Consider the following 18,110-nt stretch of genomic DNA (forward strand, 5'->3'; position numbering starts at 1 on the left):
GCCTGGGACCCAGCCACATTCACAGTTCTGGAGGCCTCTTCAAATGGAACTTCCAAGCCCAGGGCCAAGCTCTCCCGCCAGCATGCTCCCTGCCGACACAAGCTCTGTGCATTTGGCAAGCTGTGAGCAATCTGGCGTCCCGAGCCCTGGGCTCCGATCACACATCAGCACCCAACTCAGACACACGGCAAGCAACTCCACCATGCTCTCAGAGAGTCCAAATCCAGCACCCACCGCCCGCCTCCCAGGTGCTGGGACCTGCCGAGGCCCACCCTCTAGGCCGAACAAGAAGACTTGGAACCAACAGCTATGAAAAAGAAAAGAAAGCCAAGCCAAATTCCCATCGTCCACAGACATCTGGGTTGTTCTCCAGCACAGAGCTGCTCATTTTAGGCCCTCAGACTATCAGGTATTCCACAGTTTTAATAAGTGAAGGTCAAAGGGTCGCTAAGGGAAGGAAGACAAATGCACTATGGCCCAGACAGTGTGCCTGGTGCTTCTGCACAGCTGACACATTAAATCCCCATGGCAACCGATAAGTAGTTATTACACCCACTTTTCAGATGGGGAAACTGGGGTGGGCTTGCTGAAAAAACAAACAAGACAGCTCAGGTTTAATAGCTTAGAGAACTACCTGGTTTGGGGATTTGGTAAAAAAGAAAATTTAGTGTACTTTGGACTACAAAGAGCAAGGCTTTCAGAATTTGTGTTAAGGCTCAAGTACCCCATTGCCTAATTGTATGACTGTACACGTCACGGTGGTTCTGTTCTCGTCTGCCCCGATCCCCACATGCACGCACAGCTGAAAGCGGCTGAGGACAAGCCGTGCATGTCCATCTCCACATTCCCAGCACGGAGCACAGAGCCTGACCCAGTGACCATTTACTGAGCTGAATCATCATTACGCCCCATCAAGAGCCAGCCAGAGAGGTCACGGGACAGACCCCTGCACGGCTAACAAGCCCATGGCGGCCCACAAATAGGCGGGTGGGTAGGCGGGTCTGATCGTGCCCTGCTTCTCATTCTCCACCATCAGGAATAAGTTCTCCACTTTCAGAAGCTGGTTCCACTTGGGGGAACCAGTCTAAAGACCTTCCTCTACCACTGGCTTCAAACCTGCCCTAGGGCCTTGAACCCTGCCAAGCCCTACAGAACAGGACTCTGTCCCTTCTACTGTACCCTGCTTGGTGCAGTAAGCCCTGGGCCAGGGCATCTCACTGGTCTTCCCCTCGGTCAGGAGAGAGGCAGGGATTATCCAAGGGCAGGGGAGGCCGGCTGGGCAGTGGTAGGAGTGGGCGGAAAACCAAAAGGCCAGGCTGGGACCGGCTGCTTTGTGCATCTATGAGACCCCACCTTGGAAATGAGGACAGTGACTCAGACACACCAGGACTCAAAGCTTTGCTTCCCACCCAAATGGAACCATCCCTACAGTTAACAGCGCTTCCTCAGTCTTACCCACGAAATGGGGATTTAACCGCACCTACCTCAGAGCTGTTCTGAGGTTACGGATGACACTGTGAGACGCTTGCCCTGTGCCTGGCAGACGTTAAGTTCTCAAGAAGTGGTAGTGATAGGCAATAATGATAATTACTATCATCACAAACACTATTAATAAGGGTATTTTCAGTCTGTCATTCTAAAATGTATTCATTTGTCCCATTTCCCAAAGTTCTTCTGCTTCTTTTCTCTCCACCATATCGAGCAGCTTCAAAACAGGAAGGATCTGGGTTCTTAGGGCTGGGATATGATGGGGTTGGGGGGCACCACTGGCTCCATGAGCCAGACCCAACACGCACACACCACCCTTCTCTCCTCATTCCGAGCAGAAGGACGCACAGCAGACCACACCGCCTGGAACACCTGCGTGGCCTCTGTGCCCCGCAGCCTTGGTTTCCTCCTCCCCTCTGGCCCTGTCTTCTCAGCCTCCACTGCCATTTCCTGCACTTTCAGCCAATCTCTAGATTTGAGAATTCCCTCAGCGCTGGCCTCCAGGCTTCTAACCCCCCTCCTCTGCCGATCCCCAAGACCTCAGCCAAGACTTCCTTTGCAGGCTCCCAAAGCCTGGCACAGCCCTCCGAGCTGAGCTTCAGCCTGTAGCTTCCTGGTCGGTGTCTGCCCTTGAATGACTCTTGGACATGTTCAAAATGCACCTTGGATTTTCCACTAAAACCTATTCCCACCATACTTGCCCATCCCCAGTCTTCATCCTCATAAGCTACACCACCATCCCATCTCTCCAGTTGCAGGTCCATGACCCACTCTCCCTCCCACTTTCTCTCCTACGTCCAATCAATCCATTTACCATCCTGATAGCAAAATAGATCTCAATTTGATCTATTTCTCTAGGGGCTACTGGAGCCAGTAACCCCCAGCCCAAACCACCATCACCTTTCCCAGGACTCAGGGCCCCCAACCTTCCTTGCAAGCTGCATGAGACCAAGTGAGCTTATGGCACAAGTCTGATCAGTCACTCCCTGTCGGTGGCCTCCCTCGCTGCGCGTGGTCCAGAGTCCTTGCCTGGGTCCGTGAGGACCGGAATGGGCAGGCCTGCTTGTCTCCAGCCCAGCCACATGTCCTCTCCTCCCCACCCCCTATACCAAATCTCTCCCTAGAGGCTCCACCAGCTCACCCCTCTCAGGAGTGCTCACGAGCCACCTAAATCCCCATCCTGATCCCATGCACATTTCTGAACCTTTTACATACTTTTTTTTATTCCCACACTTTTATTACTGATCTCTCCTGCTGTCCCCCAGGGTTTCTGCTCCAGGAATTCAAGGATTATGTCCGCCCTGGCCTCCCCATGTGGGAGCCTGACCTAGGGCACGAGGCATCCAGGCCAGGAGTGCTCAAAGGGGCTCATGAAGGGTCCATGGAGTGGCCAGGCCAGCCCTCCTACCTCGTTTGTATTAGTAGCAGCACCAAAAATGCTTCCTTCTCTCCCACACGCAGAGGACACGGACTGAGAGAGACCAGAGGGCCAGTGTTTTATTTAGGAATATTTCAAAGCTATAGAAAAAGTGAAATACAATAAGAGATATCCATGTTTTGCCAGACTGGCTTGTTATGTTTATTTGTTCTGTCTCCACCCCCACCCTCTTGGCATGCACATGCGTGCACACACACACACACACACACACACACACACACACACACACATACTGTTTTGGCTGAACTATTTAAAAGTGAGTTGCAAGCCTCACTGACACTTCTCATCTAAATGCCTGAGTATGTATTCACTACCTTCACACACCACAACAACCTCCACCCCAGACTTCACACTGATACAGTCATGTTATCTAGCACACAATCCATATTCAAACTTCTATTTTCATAAATGTCCTTTGTAAAGCTGTCCCCCAAACTCCCATTCCCGGTAGGACCCAGTCCAGGATCACACGTGCACATCTAGCCAGCATGTATCTTAAGCCTCTGCTGATCTGGAACTGTCTGCACAGCATTTTTTTTTTTTTTTGTCTTTCGTGACGTTGACATTTTGAAGCAATGTCTTGTCAAACGTCCCACATTCTGGATCAGACAGTTTCCTCGTGCCAAGGGCTGTACAGTTGGCTAACTCCCCTGTGTATGTGCACTGCACATAATCGCAGGATCAAAATTCTGTTTCCTAAAATCTACACATTGGGAGACTTATAGGAAAAAAATCTTAGAGTCTTCAAGTCTGGACTGTCTTGAAAATAAAAAACAAAACAAGAAACAGATCACGTGGTAGTTCTGACCATGTTCCTACGTGGCCACAGAGAGCAGGGGCTGAGGTGCAGCCACCCTCCCTGAGCCCCTGCATGCTGAATGATCTGATAGGTAGCCCTGCTCAGTCATGACTGGCATGGCCACGACCCAGCCTGGGCCCCCAGGTGACACACGATCCACGCCTGCCAGAGGGTCTCATTTCTCCGAAGGCCTGAGGAATCCTGGGGCTCCATCACGCTCCATCACAGGTAGGAACTGATCCTACCTCTTGTGTCCTCGCCACACAGGGGCCCAGGAAGGGTGTCTTGTCATCCAAAAATGCCCCAGAGGATATCTGGGCACCTGTCTAACTGCTTTCAGAATAACTCAGATGTTTAAAGTTCCACTGCAAGTGGCATGCTTGGAATGCAGGCAATTCACCTCAGGGGACCTGGCCAACTTCTAACTGCAGAGGGTTACCCACTAAATGAGACAAAATAAACCCAGATGATATCCAGGACTCAATGTTACTATAATATCCCTTCACTGGATCTTTATTCTTAGACTATTTAAAGCCATTTCAAACTCAAAGCTGTAAATACAGCATTAAAAGTCTATGTCCCAAAACTCTATAAACCACAAAAATAAAGCCACAAAATCATCAGCATTAAAGGCAGCACTCCCCTAAGCCAGCTCCTCTCTACCCAGAGAGCTGAATCCCAGGAGAGTCATACCCAGCCCAGCCTCAGAGACGAGACATCTCTCCTGCTCATCTCTGCAATGCTGGGTTTATGAGGCTACTTTGGCTTTTCAGGTGTTCATAAACCCTAATGTGAATAATGCAAAAAATATTTTCCAGGTTGTATAAGACATGCAAGGGCTTGATTTAGCAAACAAGTGCGTCCAAACTGCTTGTTTTCTTCAAAGACATTTTTTTAACTGGAATCCACCCAACCCAGAAGGTGAAGGACTCACTTTTTGGGAAGCCAAATATTCCATGCCTCTGGCCAGCTGGTAGGTGCAAGACACCAAGTCCTTGAAGGTCATCTGCTCCTCGGGAACACGGTTAATGTCATAGGAGTACTCCATCCCAGGCGGCCTCCGGGCCCGGAGGTATTCACGGAGGTTGCCTTTCGAGGCATACTCGACTATGACATACAGCGGCCCTGGAGACGGAGAAGACGAGCTCTCTAAGGCAGCAAACCCTGATCTGCCCTCAGGCAGCTCAGTAAAGTTTCAGCTTTATAATCCAGTACTTCTTTAGGTAAACATACAGAAAAGCACACACAACAACAGAACCCCTGCATTCTAATCTCCCCAAAATCATCATCGACACGTGGTCAAGATGGCTTCAAAAGTCTTTAAGAAATAAAACAGATCCAGGGAGGGCCCTTTCCCAACCATCCCATCTCTCCCCTGAGCCCTCTTGGAAATCTATAGCTACCATAAATTTGCTCCTTCCTGTTCATTTCAGCCATTTGACATACACCTATGTATCAATAAACCATGTACTATTTTTAACCAGATGAATAATAAAGATATAGCTCTGCAACATCCTTCCACACCTACTATGCTTTTGGAACCCAGTCAGGTTGATAAAAATAATCTAGATAGTTCCTTTTCATAGCTACATATACTCTTATCATATAAAAATACTGGATTGCATTTACCCGCTCCCCTATGGGCTGCTCTCAGGTTTGGGTCCTAACCGTGCACAGTGAACATTTCTGCACATCTGCTTACACCCTCATGCAGTCCTCTCTCCAGGGTATATGGACTAAGGGTTGGCAAACTACAGCCCACAGGCCATATCCTGCCCACTGCCTGTTTTTGTCATTCAGTCATATTGGCACAGAGCCAGGCCGTTCATTTCTCAATTGTCTGTGACTGTCTTCTCCCAGCAACAGAGATGAGGAGTTGTCCTAAAAAAGACCAGCAGGCCCACAAAGCTGAAAATATTTACAACCACACTTCACAGAAAAAGCCTCCCAAATCCTGGTATACATCCAAAAGAGAAATTGCCAGGGCCAAGACAGCATTTTCAAGTTTATTAGCTAGCATCAAACTGATGCCCCATCAGTTCTGGGCACTGGAAAGTACCAGGCACCCTTGGATGACAGGCCAGGGGTCTCTTCCCTCTCAGGAAGATAATGTGTCCCTTCCTGCCACTCTTTCCTCTTCTGAGCTACTCCTGGGTGGGGGGCAGCCACCTGCTGTCCATAGCAAGACATGGCTTCCTCCATCCCCACTTTAAGTGATTTGTCAACTAAAACGCAGGATCCTGTTTTGAGAAATCTCTCTTAGCACCACAGAACAATAACATAAGGAGCCCACCTTTTCCAAATACTCTCTAGGTTGTGCCCTAAAAACAACAGGTTGGTACAAGGCCCTCCCGCCTGAAGTCTCCACCCTACACCCACCTTTCCCTAGTCCCCCAGGGGCGGTCACAGAGCCCCCTTTGTGTTCATGGCCAGGAACATCTTCCTCAAGAGCACTTTAAACACGCACTTGAGGTGCCCTCAAAGCAAGATCCAACTGTTTCTAAAATGATGCTCACCCTAAAGCACAGGTTGTTTGGAGAGAGCGAAAGATTTTCCCCCTACTCACCATCCTGAGTGCAGGCTCCGAGGAGGTTGATGATATTCTTGTGTTTTCCAATCATCTTCATCATCTCCATCTCTGACACCAGGTCAGAAAGGTCCTTCTCTGTGGCATCATCTACAAACATCAGATAAATTAAAAATCAAATAGTCCCTTCTACCCGTTGTCTGAGGCTGTTAGCTGCCAAAACTGCCAAAGCAGCAGAAAACTGAATTTTAGAACCAGGAGAGACCTTCCAAGTCATCTCCTTCATCTTATTGGCCAAGGCCAGATGGGGACTGTGCTGCTCCATGTCAAATAACTAATCTGGGGTCAACAGGGTCAAAAGGCATGACTAGAATAGAGGCCTCTGGCGCTAGGGTCTACTCTTTTCCAGCAAATCTCACAAGTGTGGGGGTGTTAAACTCTATGCAAAATAATCCCATTCTCTGGCAGATCTAAGGTGCCTCGGAAAACCACACCCAACTTCACGGAGCCTGAAGCAGCCCTGAGGACATCAGAGTTGGGGGGTACGTGGGACAGGACGGGGCATCCTACATCACTGCAGACTTTCTCTGAACCAAGTGCTGCTACCCCAAGCCCTCCAGCCCCTGAGCATTCCCAGGCAGGTCTGTGGCTCATGAACATGTACAAAAGTGTGTGTGTGTGTGCGCGTGCACACGCGCATGTGAGTTTTGAGTGGGCTTCTAAAAGGAGGCTGTGATTCCCATCCTAAAAAATAAGATTATAAACCCGTTTGCTGTAATGTCAAGCAAGAATGGCTCAGGTCCTGCATACACAGGCTCAACCATTAGCTTCTAGAAAGTGGCATGACTTCCCCACGTCCCCACTTTAAGCAAATCCAATACAGAAAAGGCTGTGCTTACTGAACCCTGAGATGGGGGCGTGGACAGGAGCCATGTGGGGGAAGCACCTTTACTCAGCAAAAGGCAGAGCAACGCTACTGACCGGAGTGCGAAGCACACACTGACGCGAGGTGGAGGGCAGCAAGAGGCACGAACCTCCGGTCACGAAATAAGCCAGTCACAGTGACAGGCATGGTGTGGGAAGTCACCGAGACTGCAGTAACTCGGTATGGTGACAAATGGCAGGCACCCCTATAGTGGTGAGCACTTTGTAATGTATAAAAATGTCAAATCACTATGCTGTACACCTGAAACTATTATATTATGTCAACTCCACTTCAATTTTTTTTAAGTTTTTAAATTAAAATATGTATTTTTATATTAAACTTATACACGCACACACACTATGTCTACACAGCTATACAGATAAGACAGATATGTAGATACTCTGATGCACATGAGCTGAGCCCTGCCAGGCAGAGGAAGAGGATGCCCGGGGTCACTGCGCTCAGTGTTCTCCTCTAGGGTCTGTGCCACCCACTGGCTATAAAAAGGGACACGTCCTAAGGGCTCTGTGCTGACGTCCTTCTCCGTTCTATCGGGGAAGGCCCACCTGGGTCCACCAGAGGAAGTGAACTCCCAGACCTCCCTTTCTGAGCTCCATAAACCAAATCAGAAGTTCTGCCCAGAGACTAGAAGCTGGGGCCTTTCTCGCACTCACCCCGTACAGGCCCAGGGCTGCAGGCTGGCGGCGGCAGCGCATCGGCCCGCCACACCTGGCCCCCAGGAGAGCGAGGGCGTGCAAGGCAGGCCCTGGGCATGCAGGATGCAAACCAGGGGGCTGCCTCTGCTGGTGGAGCCAAGATACATGGGGTAAGAACATCAAACCTCACGGCGGGGAGCAGCTCAAAGCACCCTAGCTTTCCCAGGGAGCCATTGAGATCAACAGCTTAAAAAAGCCAACACCTTTTTGACTATTCCCACCTTGCTACTTCCCCTCAAGGAGGGGCAGGGGAGTATCCCACAAGAACACACGAAGGAAAGAAGAGACCTAATTCCCAACACGTTTAAACACATCACCACCCCTGTCGCGAGACGAGATCAGCTCTCTCTCCTGGACTCGTGGGAAACGCTCGGCTGGGATGTCCTTTCTGAGATCGCACAACAGGACTTATAATATGACCGTTCCCCATAGCCCCTCTCATAAAAGAATTCTGCAGGGGAAGAAGTTAATGATTACAGTTCTTCAAGCTCCTTGGACGTAGGCACAAAGCAGGGTCGGAAGGTTAATGCAGAAACTTTCGGCCTCCCACGAACACCACTCGACGCTGACATCTTGGGGTAACGGTTTACATGTTCCAGAATGGTTTACACACACACACACACACACACAAACACACACACACACACACACAGAGCCAATCCTGTTAGTTCCTTCAGCTCTCTAAGTGACCCTCCCAGACCAGTGTCATTTCTGCCTTGTTCCTCTTGCGAAAGAGGTGAGGCCTCTCCCTGTGCCTCCCCGGCTCCTTCCAAAACTGCCAATTTTCCTTTATTTGAAGGTTAACGTTTGGCCCCAAATCCAACATACCAACACTCAACTAAATTAGCCGATTATATGTGAGTCAATACTTTCTAAGCACATACAAATATAAAGGGAATAAAAAAAATCACCCTCATCTTTAAGGAGTCAAAGAATAACACAACCTGGAAGGCTACCACTTTCTGATAAAACCGGCTTTTCTTTTTTACTATTGCACACAGCTCAAGATAAATAGTCTGTCCAAGATGCTGATTTATAACGAAAACTTCTCAACCCCTGGGTCAACTATGTGCTCTCTGACCCCCTGCCATGATAGAGTTCACATGCCACAGAAGGAACATTCTTGATAAGACTTTCCCGCCCTCCCCGCCCCCACCCACCCTCTTCCCACTCACCTTTCAACATCTTCACTGCCACAGTGACGGCCTCCTTGGGCTTTTCTTTGTCGATTCCCACAGCTTCAGCCATGACCACTTGCCCAAAGCAACCTTCCCCCAGGGGCTTGCCCAGCGTCAGCCTAAATGTGTAAACAGGGGATTAGCACGCAGCATCTGGTGAAGGGGCGTAAAGAGGGAGATTCCAGAACTAAACAGACCGATCTTTCGGCAGCTTGCAAAAGCTTGGAGCACTTATCATATGGAACTAATGAGACTTGGGTACGCACGTGCTTGCGTATTTTCTTAGGGACGTTTTAGAGAATGTCAGTTACTGGAGGAACCGTTATTAAATTTCACATTTGTATTCCCAATTTATTTTCTTTATGGAAGGGATCCTTGCTGGTGAGGTGGTCAGCCTTCCTGAGTGCTAACAGCGAGAAGCTTTTGATCTTGAGCCAGTCGAATATTCGGAATTTAGAATGTCTCAAAGAAAAATGTTAAAGCTTGTTCTTATTTTTTGTCTCTGTGATGTCTTTAAAATCACTATTATTCAAATACAAACCCACTGTTTTGAAACTGCTTTATGGTCACATTCCTGGCCACATTACATGGTAAGAATCTTAAACACATATCAAGGAATCACTTATTTTTCCCTAAAGGAAAAAGAAAATTCTGGAAATGTGGGAGGGGAGGTGGTTATTGACATAACAATCTAGAAATCCTAAACTACCCAAAATAATGAAGAAAATCCAAAACGAACATAATAAACTGAATTTCTAAGCTCAGAAGTTCTATGCATATTATACTAATAGCCATATGTTGTCCTTGAGTATTACTGAAGCCAACAGAATGGAGAAGTCTCTGGAATATTTATGAATGTGGTTTTTTTTTTTTCACTTAAGCATAACACAGCATATTGAGCTCCCTTTAACAAATAAACAGTATTTATGGTAAGTACACAACGGTTTGCAAGAGCAAAGACTGAGGGCAGCATAAGCTATGCTGAGGTCATTCTGTTTCTATCCCGAACTAAAATTAAATTTAATATCTTGGCAGAAAATAAACATTTGCATTGGAAAATGGCTAATTTATGTCCGATTGCCCTGCTACTACAAGCATAACAATCCCTTCTTTGTGTAACTTCTGCCTCTGATCTAATAAACCGCTTCTAAATAGCCTTCATTCATTGGAAATCTGCTCCACCTACGTCTGCGCTCAACAGTTCTGAAATGCTCAGCACTCAGATTTTCCACACACCAAGTACCCCCAGGTGGAGCTTCCAGTGAGGCACATACAGACTCCCACTGTTGACTACAGTGTCACTGGTGGCAAGAACTACGGACTGAACCAGACAGCTGCCGTCCTTCACCACAGGAAAGCCCATGAACCCACCTGCCTATATAATCAAACCCAGGGAGACAGGAGGGTTCACGAGAGATGACCCCTTTGCTCTACATTCTACAGGTAAAGAAACTACTCTTTTGTATTTTTTCTAATGCCTCACCAATAACGTTCAATGAACAAGTCATGAATGAATGGTCTCTTCACTACAGTACACAAATAAACCTGAAATTACTTCCATTCACACTCCATCAGTGATACCTATACAGTTAGGTGGTTCTAGCTCCTGCGGCACAGTAAGTATTTCTAAACTGGCTGCTGGGAAGCAGAACTGGTGGAGAGTTGTGCCAACCAAAATCACAAGTGCCATGTAAACCACCTCTCCTTCCAAACAGAGCTCATCAGGTCCAGTTTATTGGAAACGCTTATCTTTGAATTTCCAAATTTGTGTATGAATTCCTTCAACTGTAATTAAACACTTCTCTGACATATTCTCAGGAAGATACTGCAAATGTCAAGACAAACAGGGTATCTGTATAGAAGCAAGGTAAGAGCTTATTCCGGTTGATTAGAGGCAGGTGTAGAGTCAGCAAACTCCACCTGCCATTACATCCAAGCTGTTCAGACTCTAATTACTGTAAGAGGTACCCCAGAAGAGAACTGATGGCCCTTCAGTCACCACCGGACTTCATTTCTGCAGGTGGGTGTGGAATTTGGTCTCTGTCTAGAAGACAGAGGGCTGGGAGCCCAAGATCTCTTCCACTGACTCAATGCCTACCAGCAACACCTTGCTGAGGTGTCCTCAGGTTACCAATGCATGAAGGGAAAGAGAGGGCAGGGCAACTCCCAGGAGCCAAGTACTGTGCCCAGTACAGGGAGGTCTATACCATATTCTCATTTTATAGGAATTAAGTTCAGAGAATCAGGTGACTCACACAAGGGTGCCCAGTCAGTGGCTTGGCCAAGCCAGGATTCCAGTCTAGCCCAACAGAGCCCAAAGACATGGATGGGAAGTCACATCAAGATATATGTTGCTCCCAGCAATGCCTTGAACAGAGCCCACGCTTTGAACATCTTATCAGAGCACCTCTATATGATCCAATGAGGAAAATATTATGGCCACAGGAATCTGAGGTCAGGTACCACATGGAAGCTTTTCAGCCCCATACTACATGAATAACCCTTAAAAACGGCAACACTGAGTGAAGATTCTTAAGGCAATTTATATTTCACACCTAATTTCTCTAAGCAGATGACCTACCAAACAGTCATGTTCTAGTCACCAGAAGTTGGAATGTCAGATCTGTGTTACAAATGGAATAATTCCACTTTTATTCCAACTGGCTGGGTTTAAATTATCTAGAAAGTTAAAAAAAAAAAAAAAAAGCTAATAAGCTACCATCTTGTTTGGGGACGAGCCATAAAATATTCAAAAAGAGAATCAATTCTTTTCTTTTCCAGGAGACAGCTGTTCAGAAATACAACCTCCCCACTCCTATTGACACTGTCAAAGGAAGACCTTTGTGGTTAAGGATCATTAAAAAAAAAATGTCAACCCAACGTCCCCATCTATGCCTACATCTCCACTGGGGAATGTGCCCAACAGAAGTACTCACTTATCCCGTGGAAACTCCCACTTTGGATCTTCAGGCAGTTCATACTCGGAGACCCCTGCGAGCATGGGGGTGTCGGCTGTTGAAGAGAGGCGTGTTGTTATCCTCACCAGTGGGGTGTTGGAGTTCATGGAGGAGCTGGACTCAGCAGAAACCTGGATACAAAATGCAAAGACATACCTGTAACACGGGTCCCGCCTGAGAAGGCTGCAAGCCAGATGGGGCCCAGCCAGACAGTCAGCTCTCAAAAAGGAACACAGGAGGGAGCGGACCAGTCACGAATGTAGGACCAGAGCCATGCGACTTCCTACTCTTCTCTCCTCCTGTCCATGCAGAACTAGATTTCATCCAAATCGTGTGTTCCTAAAAACCAGGTCCTCTAACCTTTTAAGACCACGGTTAGACTGATCAAAATATACAAATGTAAGTCTTCTTTCTGCTCTAATTCCTCAAGACAGTCACCTGAGTACGGAGAAACAGAGCCCCACGGGCTTCAGCACTGCCTTTTCCTCTGTACCTGTACTGGAGCCACCCCAGATGATCAGCCTTCCTGTAGACCAGCTCAGGTCACAGTCAGTGCTGTGCTTGCGAAATTGCAAGAAAACTTTGGGGAAATCAACTCTTCAGTACTTCCTGCCTTATAAATGTAAAGCAGCGTATCCCAAGGAACCAGCTCTGGGACTGGACCCGGGCAGTGGGGGGCCATCCTCTGCCGCTTCCCAGTCCTGGGAACTGCCTGATGCCCAGGCCATTCGGTGAAAATGGACTCTGCCTCCTATCGACAATGGTTTCAGAAGCCAGTAGACTGAACACAGGACAAAAAGTCGAGAGAAAGAAAAAACACCTTCCGTTCATCATCGCACGGGGAAGCTCCTCTCCCACCTGGCAGCAGGCACTGTTCTCATTTACCTGCACCCATTTCAGTCTGTGTCTGGTAAAACGGTTGTTTCTTTAATATACAGACATACCTCATTTTTGTGTACGTTGCTTTATTGCCTTTTTACAGACATTGCATTTTTTTACAAATGGAATGTTTGGGGCAACCCTGAATCAAAACTATCAGCACCATTTTTCCAATGGCATCTGCTCGCTTCCTATCTCTGCATCCCAATTTGGCAAGTCTCAGAGTATTTCAAACTTTTTCATTATTATGGTACTTGTTGTAGTGATATATGGTCAGTGAACTTTGATGTTCCTTCTGTAGCTGTTTTGGGGCACCAGGAACCACACCCATAGAAGACAGTGAGCTTAATTGATCGTGGGTGTGTTCTGACTGGTCTACCAAATTGCAGCTCTCCTCTCCTGCCTCTCTCCTTCTCCTGGGCCTCTCTTTTCCCTGAGACTCCACAATATTGAAAGCAGGCTAATTAATAACCCTACAATGGCCTCTAAGTGTTCAAGTGAAAGGAAGGGTCCCATGTCTCTCATTTTAAATCAAAAGCTAGAAATGATTAAGTTCAGCAAAGAAGGTATGTCGAAAGCCAAGACAGGTCAAAAGCCGGGCCTCTTGCATTAAAGAGTCAGGCCAAGTGGTGAAAGCAAAGGAAAAGTTCTTGAGGGAATTTAAAAGTGCTCCTCCAGGGAACACACAAACGATAAGAAAGCATAACAACCGTATTGCTGATACGGAGAACGTTTGAGTGGTCTGGAGAGAAAATCAAACCAGCCACAACACCCCTTAAGCCAAAATCTAACCCCTAAGAGCAAAGTCCTTAACTCTCTTGACTTCTGTGAAGACTGAGAGATGTGGGGAAGCTGCAGAAAAACGTCTGAAACTAACAGAGGTTGGTTCGTGAGGTTTAAGGAAAGGCACGGTCTCCGTAACATAAAAGTATAGGAGAAGCTGCAAGTGCTGATAGAGAAGCTATAGCAAGTTATCCAGAAGACCCAGCTAAGATACTTAGTGAAGGTGGCTACACTAAACAGATTTTCAGTGTGGACAAAACAGCCTTATGTTGGAAGATGCCATCTATGACTTTTATAGCTAGAGAGGAGAAGTCAATACCTGGCTTCAAAGCTTCAAAGGACAGGTTGACTCTCCTGTTAGGGGCTAATGCACCCATTTCAGTCTGTGTCTGGTAAAACAGTTGTTTCTTTAATATACAGACATACCTCATTTTATTGTATGTCACTTTATTGCTGAAACCCGGGGCCAATTTATCATTCCAAAAATCCTAGGGCCCTTAAGAACTATGCTAAATATACTCTGCCTGTGCTCTAGAAATGGAAGAACAAAGCCTAGATGACAGCACATCTGTTTATAATGTGGTTTACTGAAAATTTTAAGCCTACTGTTGAAACCTACTGAAAAAAGACTCCTTCCAAAAGATTACCACTTATTGACAATATACACCTGGTCACCCAAGATCTCGGATGGAGATGTACAAAAAGATAAATGTGGTTATCATGCCTACTAACGCAACATCCATTCTGCAGCCCATGGATCAAGGAGTCATTCTGACTTTCAAGTCTTATTATTTAAGAAATACATTTCATAAGGCTAGAGCAGCCACAGATAGTGATTCCTCTGATGGACCTGGGCAAAATAAATTAAAAACATTCTAGAAAGGATTCACCATTCTAGATGCCATTGACAACATTTGTGATTGATACAAAGAGGTCAAAATACCAACATTAACAGTTTAGAGGAAGTGATTTCCAAACGTCACAGATGACTTTGAAGGGTTCAAGACTTCAGCATGAGAAGTAAGTGCAGATGTGGTAGAAACAGCAAGAGAACTAGGACTAGGAGTGAGGCCTGAAGATGGGACTGAATTACTGAAATCTTATGATCAAACTTAAACAGATAAGGAGTTGCTTCTTACTGATGAGCAAAGAGAGTGGTTTTGTGAGACAGAATCTACTCCTGGTGAAGATGCTGTGAAGATGGATGAAATGACAACAAAGGATTTAGAATATTACATAAACTTGGTTGATAAAAACAGCAGCAAGGTTTGAGAGGACTGACTTCAATTTCCAAAGAAGCTCAACAGTGGGTAAAAGGCTATCAGAAAGCACTACATGCTATAAAGAAATCATTTGTGAAAGGAAGAGTCAGTTAATGTGGCAAACTTCAGTGCTGTCTTATTTTAAGAAATTGCCACAGCCACCCCCACCCTCAGCAACCACTGCCCTGATCAGTCAATAGCCACCAACATCAGGGTAAGACCACCGGCCAGCAAGAGGATCATGACTCACTGAAAGCTCAGGTGACGTTAGCATTCTTTAACTATTTTTTGATTAATGTGCATACACTCTTTTAGACATAATGCTATCACACACTTAACAGACTACCACATAGTGTAAACATAACTGCCATATGTACTGGGAAACCAAAAAATTCATTGGACTTGCCTTATTAAGATTCTTGCTTTATTTCAGTGGTTTGGAAGCAAACCTGCTATATCCCAAGTTATGTCTGTATCGTCTTCCCTGGACTGGTTTCTGTTAAGGAAAATGTGCAGAACCTACTCAAAGGCCACTTCTGAAGTTTATTACACAATTCTGGTCCAGTCATGGGCTGCTCGAACACCACCTTACTCTAAATCATGCACAAAACTTCGGCCCAAGAGTGTTGGAATATGGGGTTAATAAAACATGACCCGCCAAAGCAGCCACCTGCCCACCCTAGTTCTATCCCGCGCATGACCGCCCAGATCAGCCATACTTCCCAGCTCTGCTTACAAACACCTTTTAAATCAAGGTGGCAAAGAGAGAGGGTAAATGAACAATCAGTCAGGATAAGCTTTCACAGGGTGGAACCTGGATCGTCCCACAGGGAACCAAGAGACCTGTACTTTCCCAGGAACATCCTATTTGGAAAACCTTGATTTTCTCCTTCATAAATCTAGCTTGCTCTCAACTCAGGGCGGAAGCCAGAGGAGATGCCCAAGAATGGACTGGCGGGGGTGGGGGTGGGGGTGGGATCATTTTAGGAATAGGAAGTTGATTTCAGTATTAAAATCAAAAGTATGCGATTTTTAACTCAGGATTTCTATTATCTTTTAAAATGTACATGAGAACATTTCTTCTGAGACTTCTGAGCAGTCTTTTGGCAGTGGGAGCTGTTCCTAAATTTTATTATGCAGATAGTATGAGTCATGTTTATTCATTGTGCGCATCGTAAATTTTTTTTTTTTTCAAGTCATGGAAGAATCATTAGTTTTGGAACTGAGAGAGGGCTCTTGGGTAGAAAGGCTCCAAGAGGCTGAGGACTGACACCCAAGGGTCTGGGCTGCACAAATGGCAGAAGTAAGGAGGAAATGATGAAAAGGTAACTGTGTGAACTCCCCTGGAATCCCTGCTCGCCACTAATGACACAGTCTCGGCAGGGACACCACTCTAGCCACACAAGACAACTTTAAAGACCCCTTCATAGACTCCACATGGGACCCACTCTCACTGTAGCGCACTGACCTCAAGCTGCAGGGCTCATCAGAGACCAAGATCTTTCAGAGAATATTAAGATCTCCACAGTTTCCACGGATGACACACATGTCTTGAGCTCCATCTGCAGAGAAGGGCTCAGAAAGATTCAGGAATGGGTTTGGCCAAAGTTATTTCCTCAAATCCTAATGCCCTGCATCAAGGCTGTGAGCTGCGAATGCAAAAAAGGATGCTGGTGTTTTCAGACCAAAAAACCTTCTATAAAATTCTCCTATGTAAACAGACAAAATCACCACTTCCTGCAGTGGGAACTTGTATTTGAGGATCATAGGCAGGGGCAACAGAAGATCCAAGCAAAGTAGCAAGAGTCTCAAAATGAGACATTACAGGCCCCAAATGGCCAGGATCTGGCAAATTCTTTAGCCAGAAACCCATGCAATACCAGCAGCATAGCCTGCCACCCTAAATCCACAGGATACCCAAAATTCCACTACAGGTCATGGTGTGCTGTGAGCAACAGAGAACAGGAGAAACCCATGGGGAAACAATGGCCGGGGGTCCAGGCAGCGGGGCGGGATACAGTCCCAGGTGACCAGGTGAAGAGCTTGTCTGGGCTTCTGTGCCTTGTCCTCGAAAGGCTCTGCTCTCATCAGCAAGGCTTGCAGAATATGATGTGGAAAAGCAGCCTTCCCGCTGTGAGGTGTAAGAACACAGACATTCTCTTCACAAATTACGGGAAGGGCATATGAGACTTAGCAGTGGTCACCTTGGGAGAGAATCAGAAGTTGACAAAGGGGATAGAGTATGTCTTATTTTCAGAGCTTTCTAAACCATCTGAACTTTATCACCATGCACATGTATTTCTTTTGTTTTAGGAAAGTACTTTATTTAACAATAAAAATATTTCTCATGTATATAAATGTTGAATCACTATGTTGTACACCTGAAACTAATGTAATGTAATACTGTGTGTCAACTACCCTTCAATAAATAAATAAATAAATAAATATTTCTGAAAATAGTAAGGATCTGAACTGAAGCATGTCACGGGGGAAGAGAAAATGGAGTGCATGTGGCTTGAAATACACTGACTTCTACAATAAGTTACAAATGATGACATCATTGCTTCCACCCCTTCCCTGTGCCACAGGCTGGGTTTTGTGGCATGTCTGCATCCTTCCACATGGGCACTCCAGTGACTGCCCCTAGCCATGTAGCCAACCCTAGGTGGTGCCCTTCCTCTGTAATTATTTATGACACGGGCACCGTGTCGGGCGGTGGCTCCTGACCAACTGCACCGATGGGGGCTGTGCGGTCCAACTATGGGGTCCACGTCGCAGTTCTGATGCTTGCTGACTGTGAGAGCTTTGGGAGGTCACTTAACCTTCCTAAACTAGAGTTTCCTCACTTGTTAAAAGGAGACCAGAACAGTTCCCACCCCACAGAGTTACCGGAAGGGTAAAATGAGGTCATACCCGTAAAGCATTTAGTACTGAGCCTGACACTAGCTGAGAACTCAGTTAATATTAGCAACCCACACCACAGTCATTTTGCTTAGAACCTTGTTAGAATCCTTTGCTGCCCAGATCTAAGTGAGCTTATGATTGGCACCTTCCTCTGGGGAGCCTGGTGCAGTTGGGGCCTAGCATTGTTCAGTGTGCAACAGGAAGAAAGAAAACTTGCTGGCATGAAGGACAGCCTGCAGGACCAGTCAGTTTGG

The 18,110-nt window shown here is 46.5% G+C and overlaps 1 protein-coding gene and 1 pseudogene across 4 annotated transcripts in view; one reads left to right on the forward strand and one right to left on the reverse strand.

The window, feature by feature from the left end:
• Window positions 1–18,110, reverse strand: part of FGFR2 (fibroblast growth factor receptor 2) — a 102,496-nt gene that overhangs the window by 10,452 nt on the left and 73,934 nt on the right. For all 4 annotated transcript variants that reach the window (XM_036898526.2, XM_036898519.2, XM_036898518.2 and 1 more), the window contains 4 exons: window positions 12,008–12,159; window positions 9,069–9,190; window positions 6,292–6,402; window positions 4,660–4,850 (listed from right to left, as the gene is read on the reverse strand). In XM_036898526.2, coding sequence (XP_036754421.1) covers window positions 4,660–4,850; window positions 6,292–6,402; window positions 9,069–9,190; window positions 12,008–12,159 — 576 coding nt within the window. The remainder of the gene's footprint in view (window positions 1–4,659; window positions 4,851–6,291; window positions 6,403–9,068; window positions 9,191–12,007; window positions 12,160–18,110) is intronic.
• Window positions 13,386–15,170, forward strand: LOC130684519 (tigger transposable element-derived protein 1-like; annotated as a pseudogene).

Source organism: Manis pentadactyla, chromosome 8 (assembly GCF_030020395.1).
Source record: "Manis pentadactyla isolate mManPen7 chromosome 8, mManPen7.hap1, whole genome shotgun sequence".
NCBI classification, from domain to species: Eukaryota; Metazoa; Chordata; class Mammalia; order Pholidota; family Manidae; genus Manis; species Manis pentadactyla.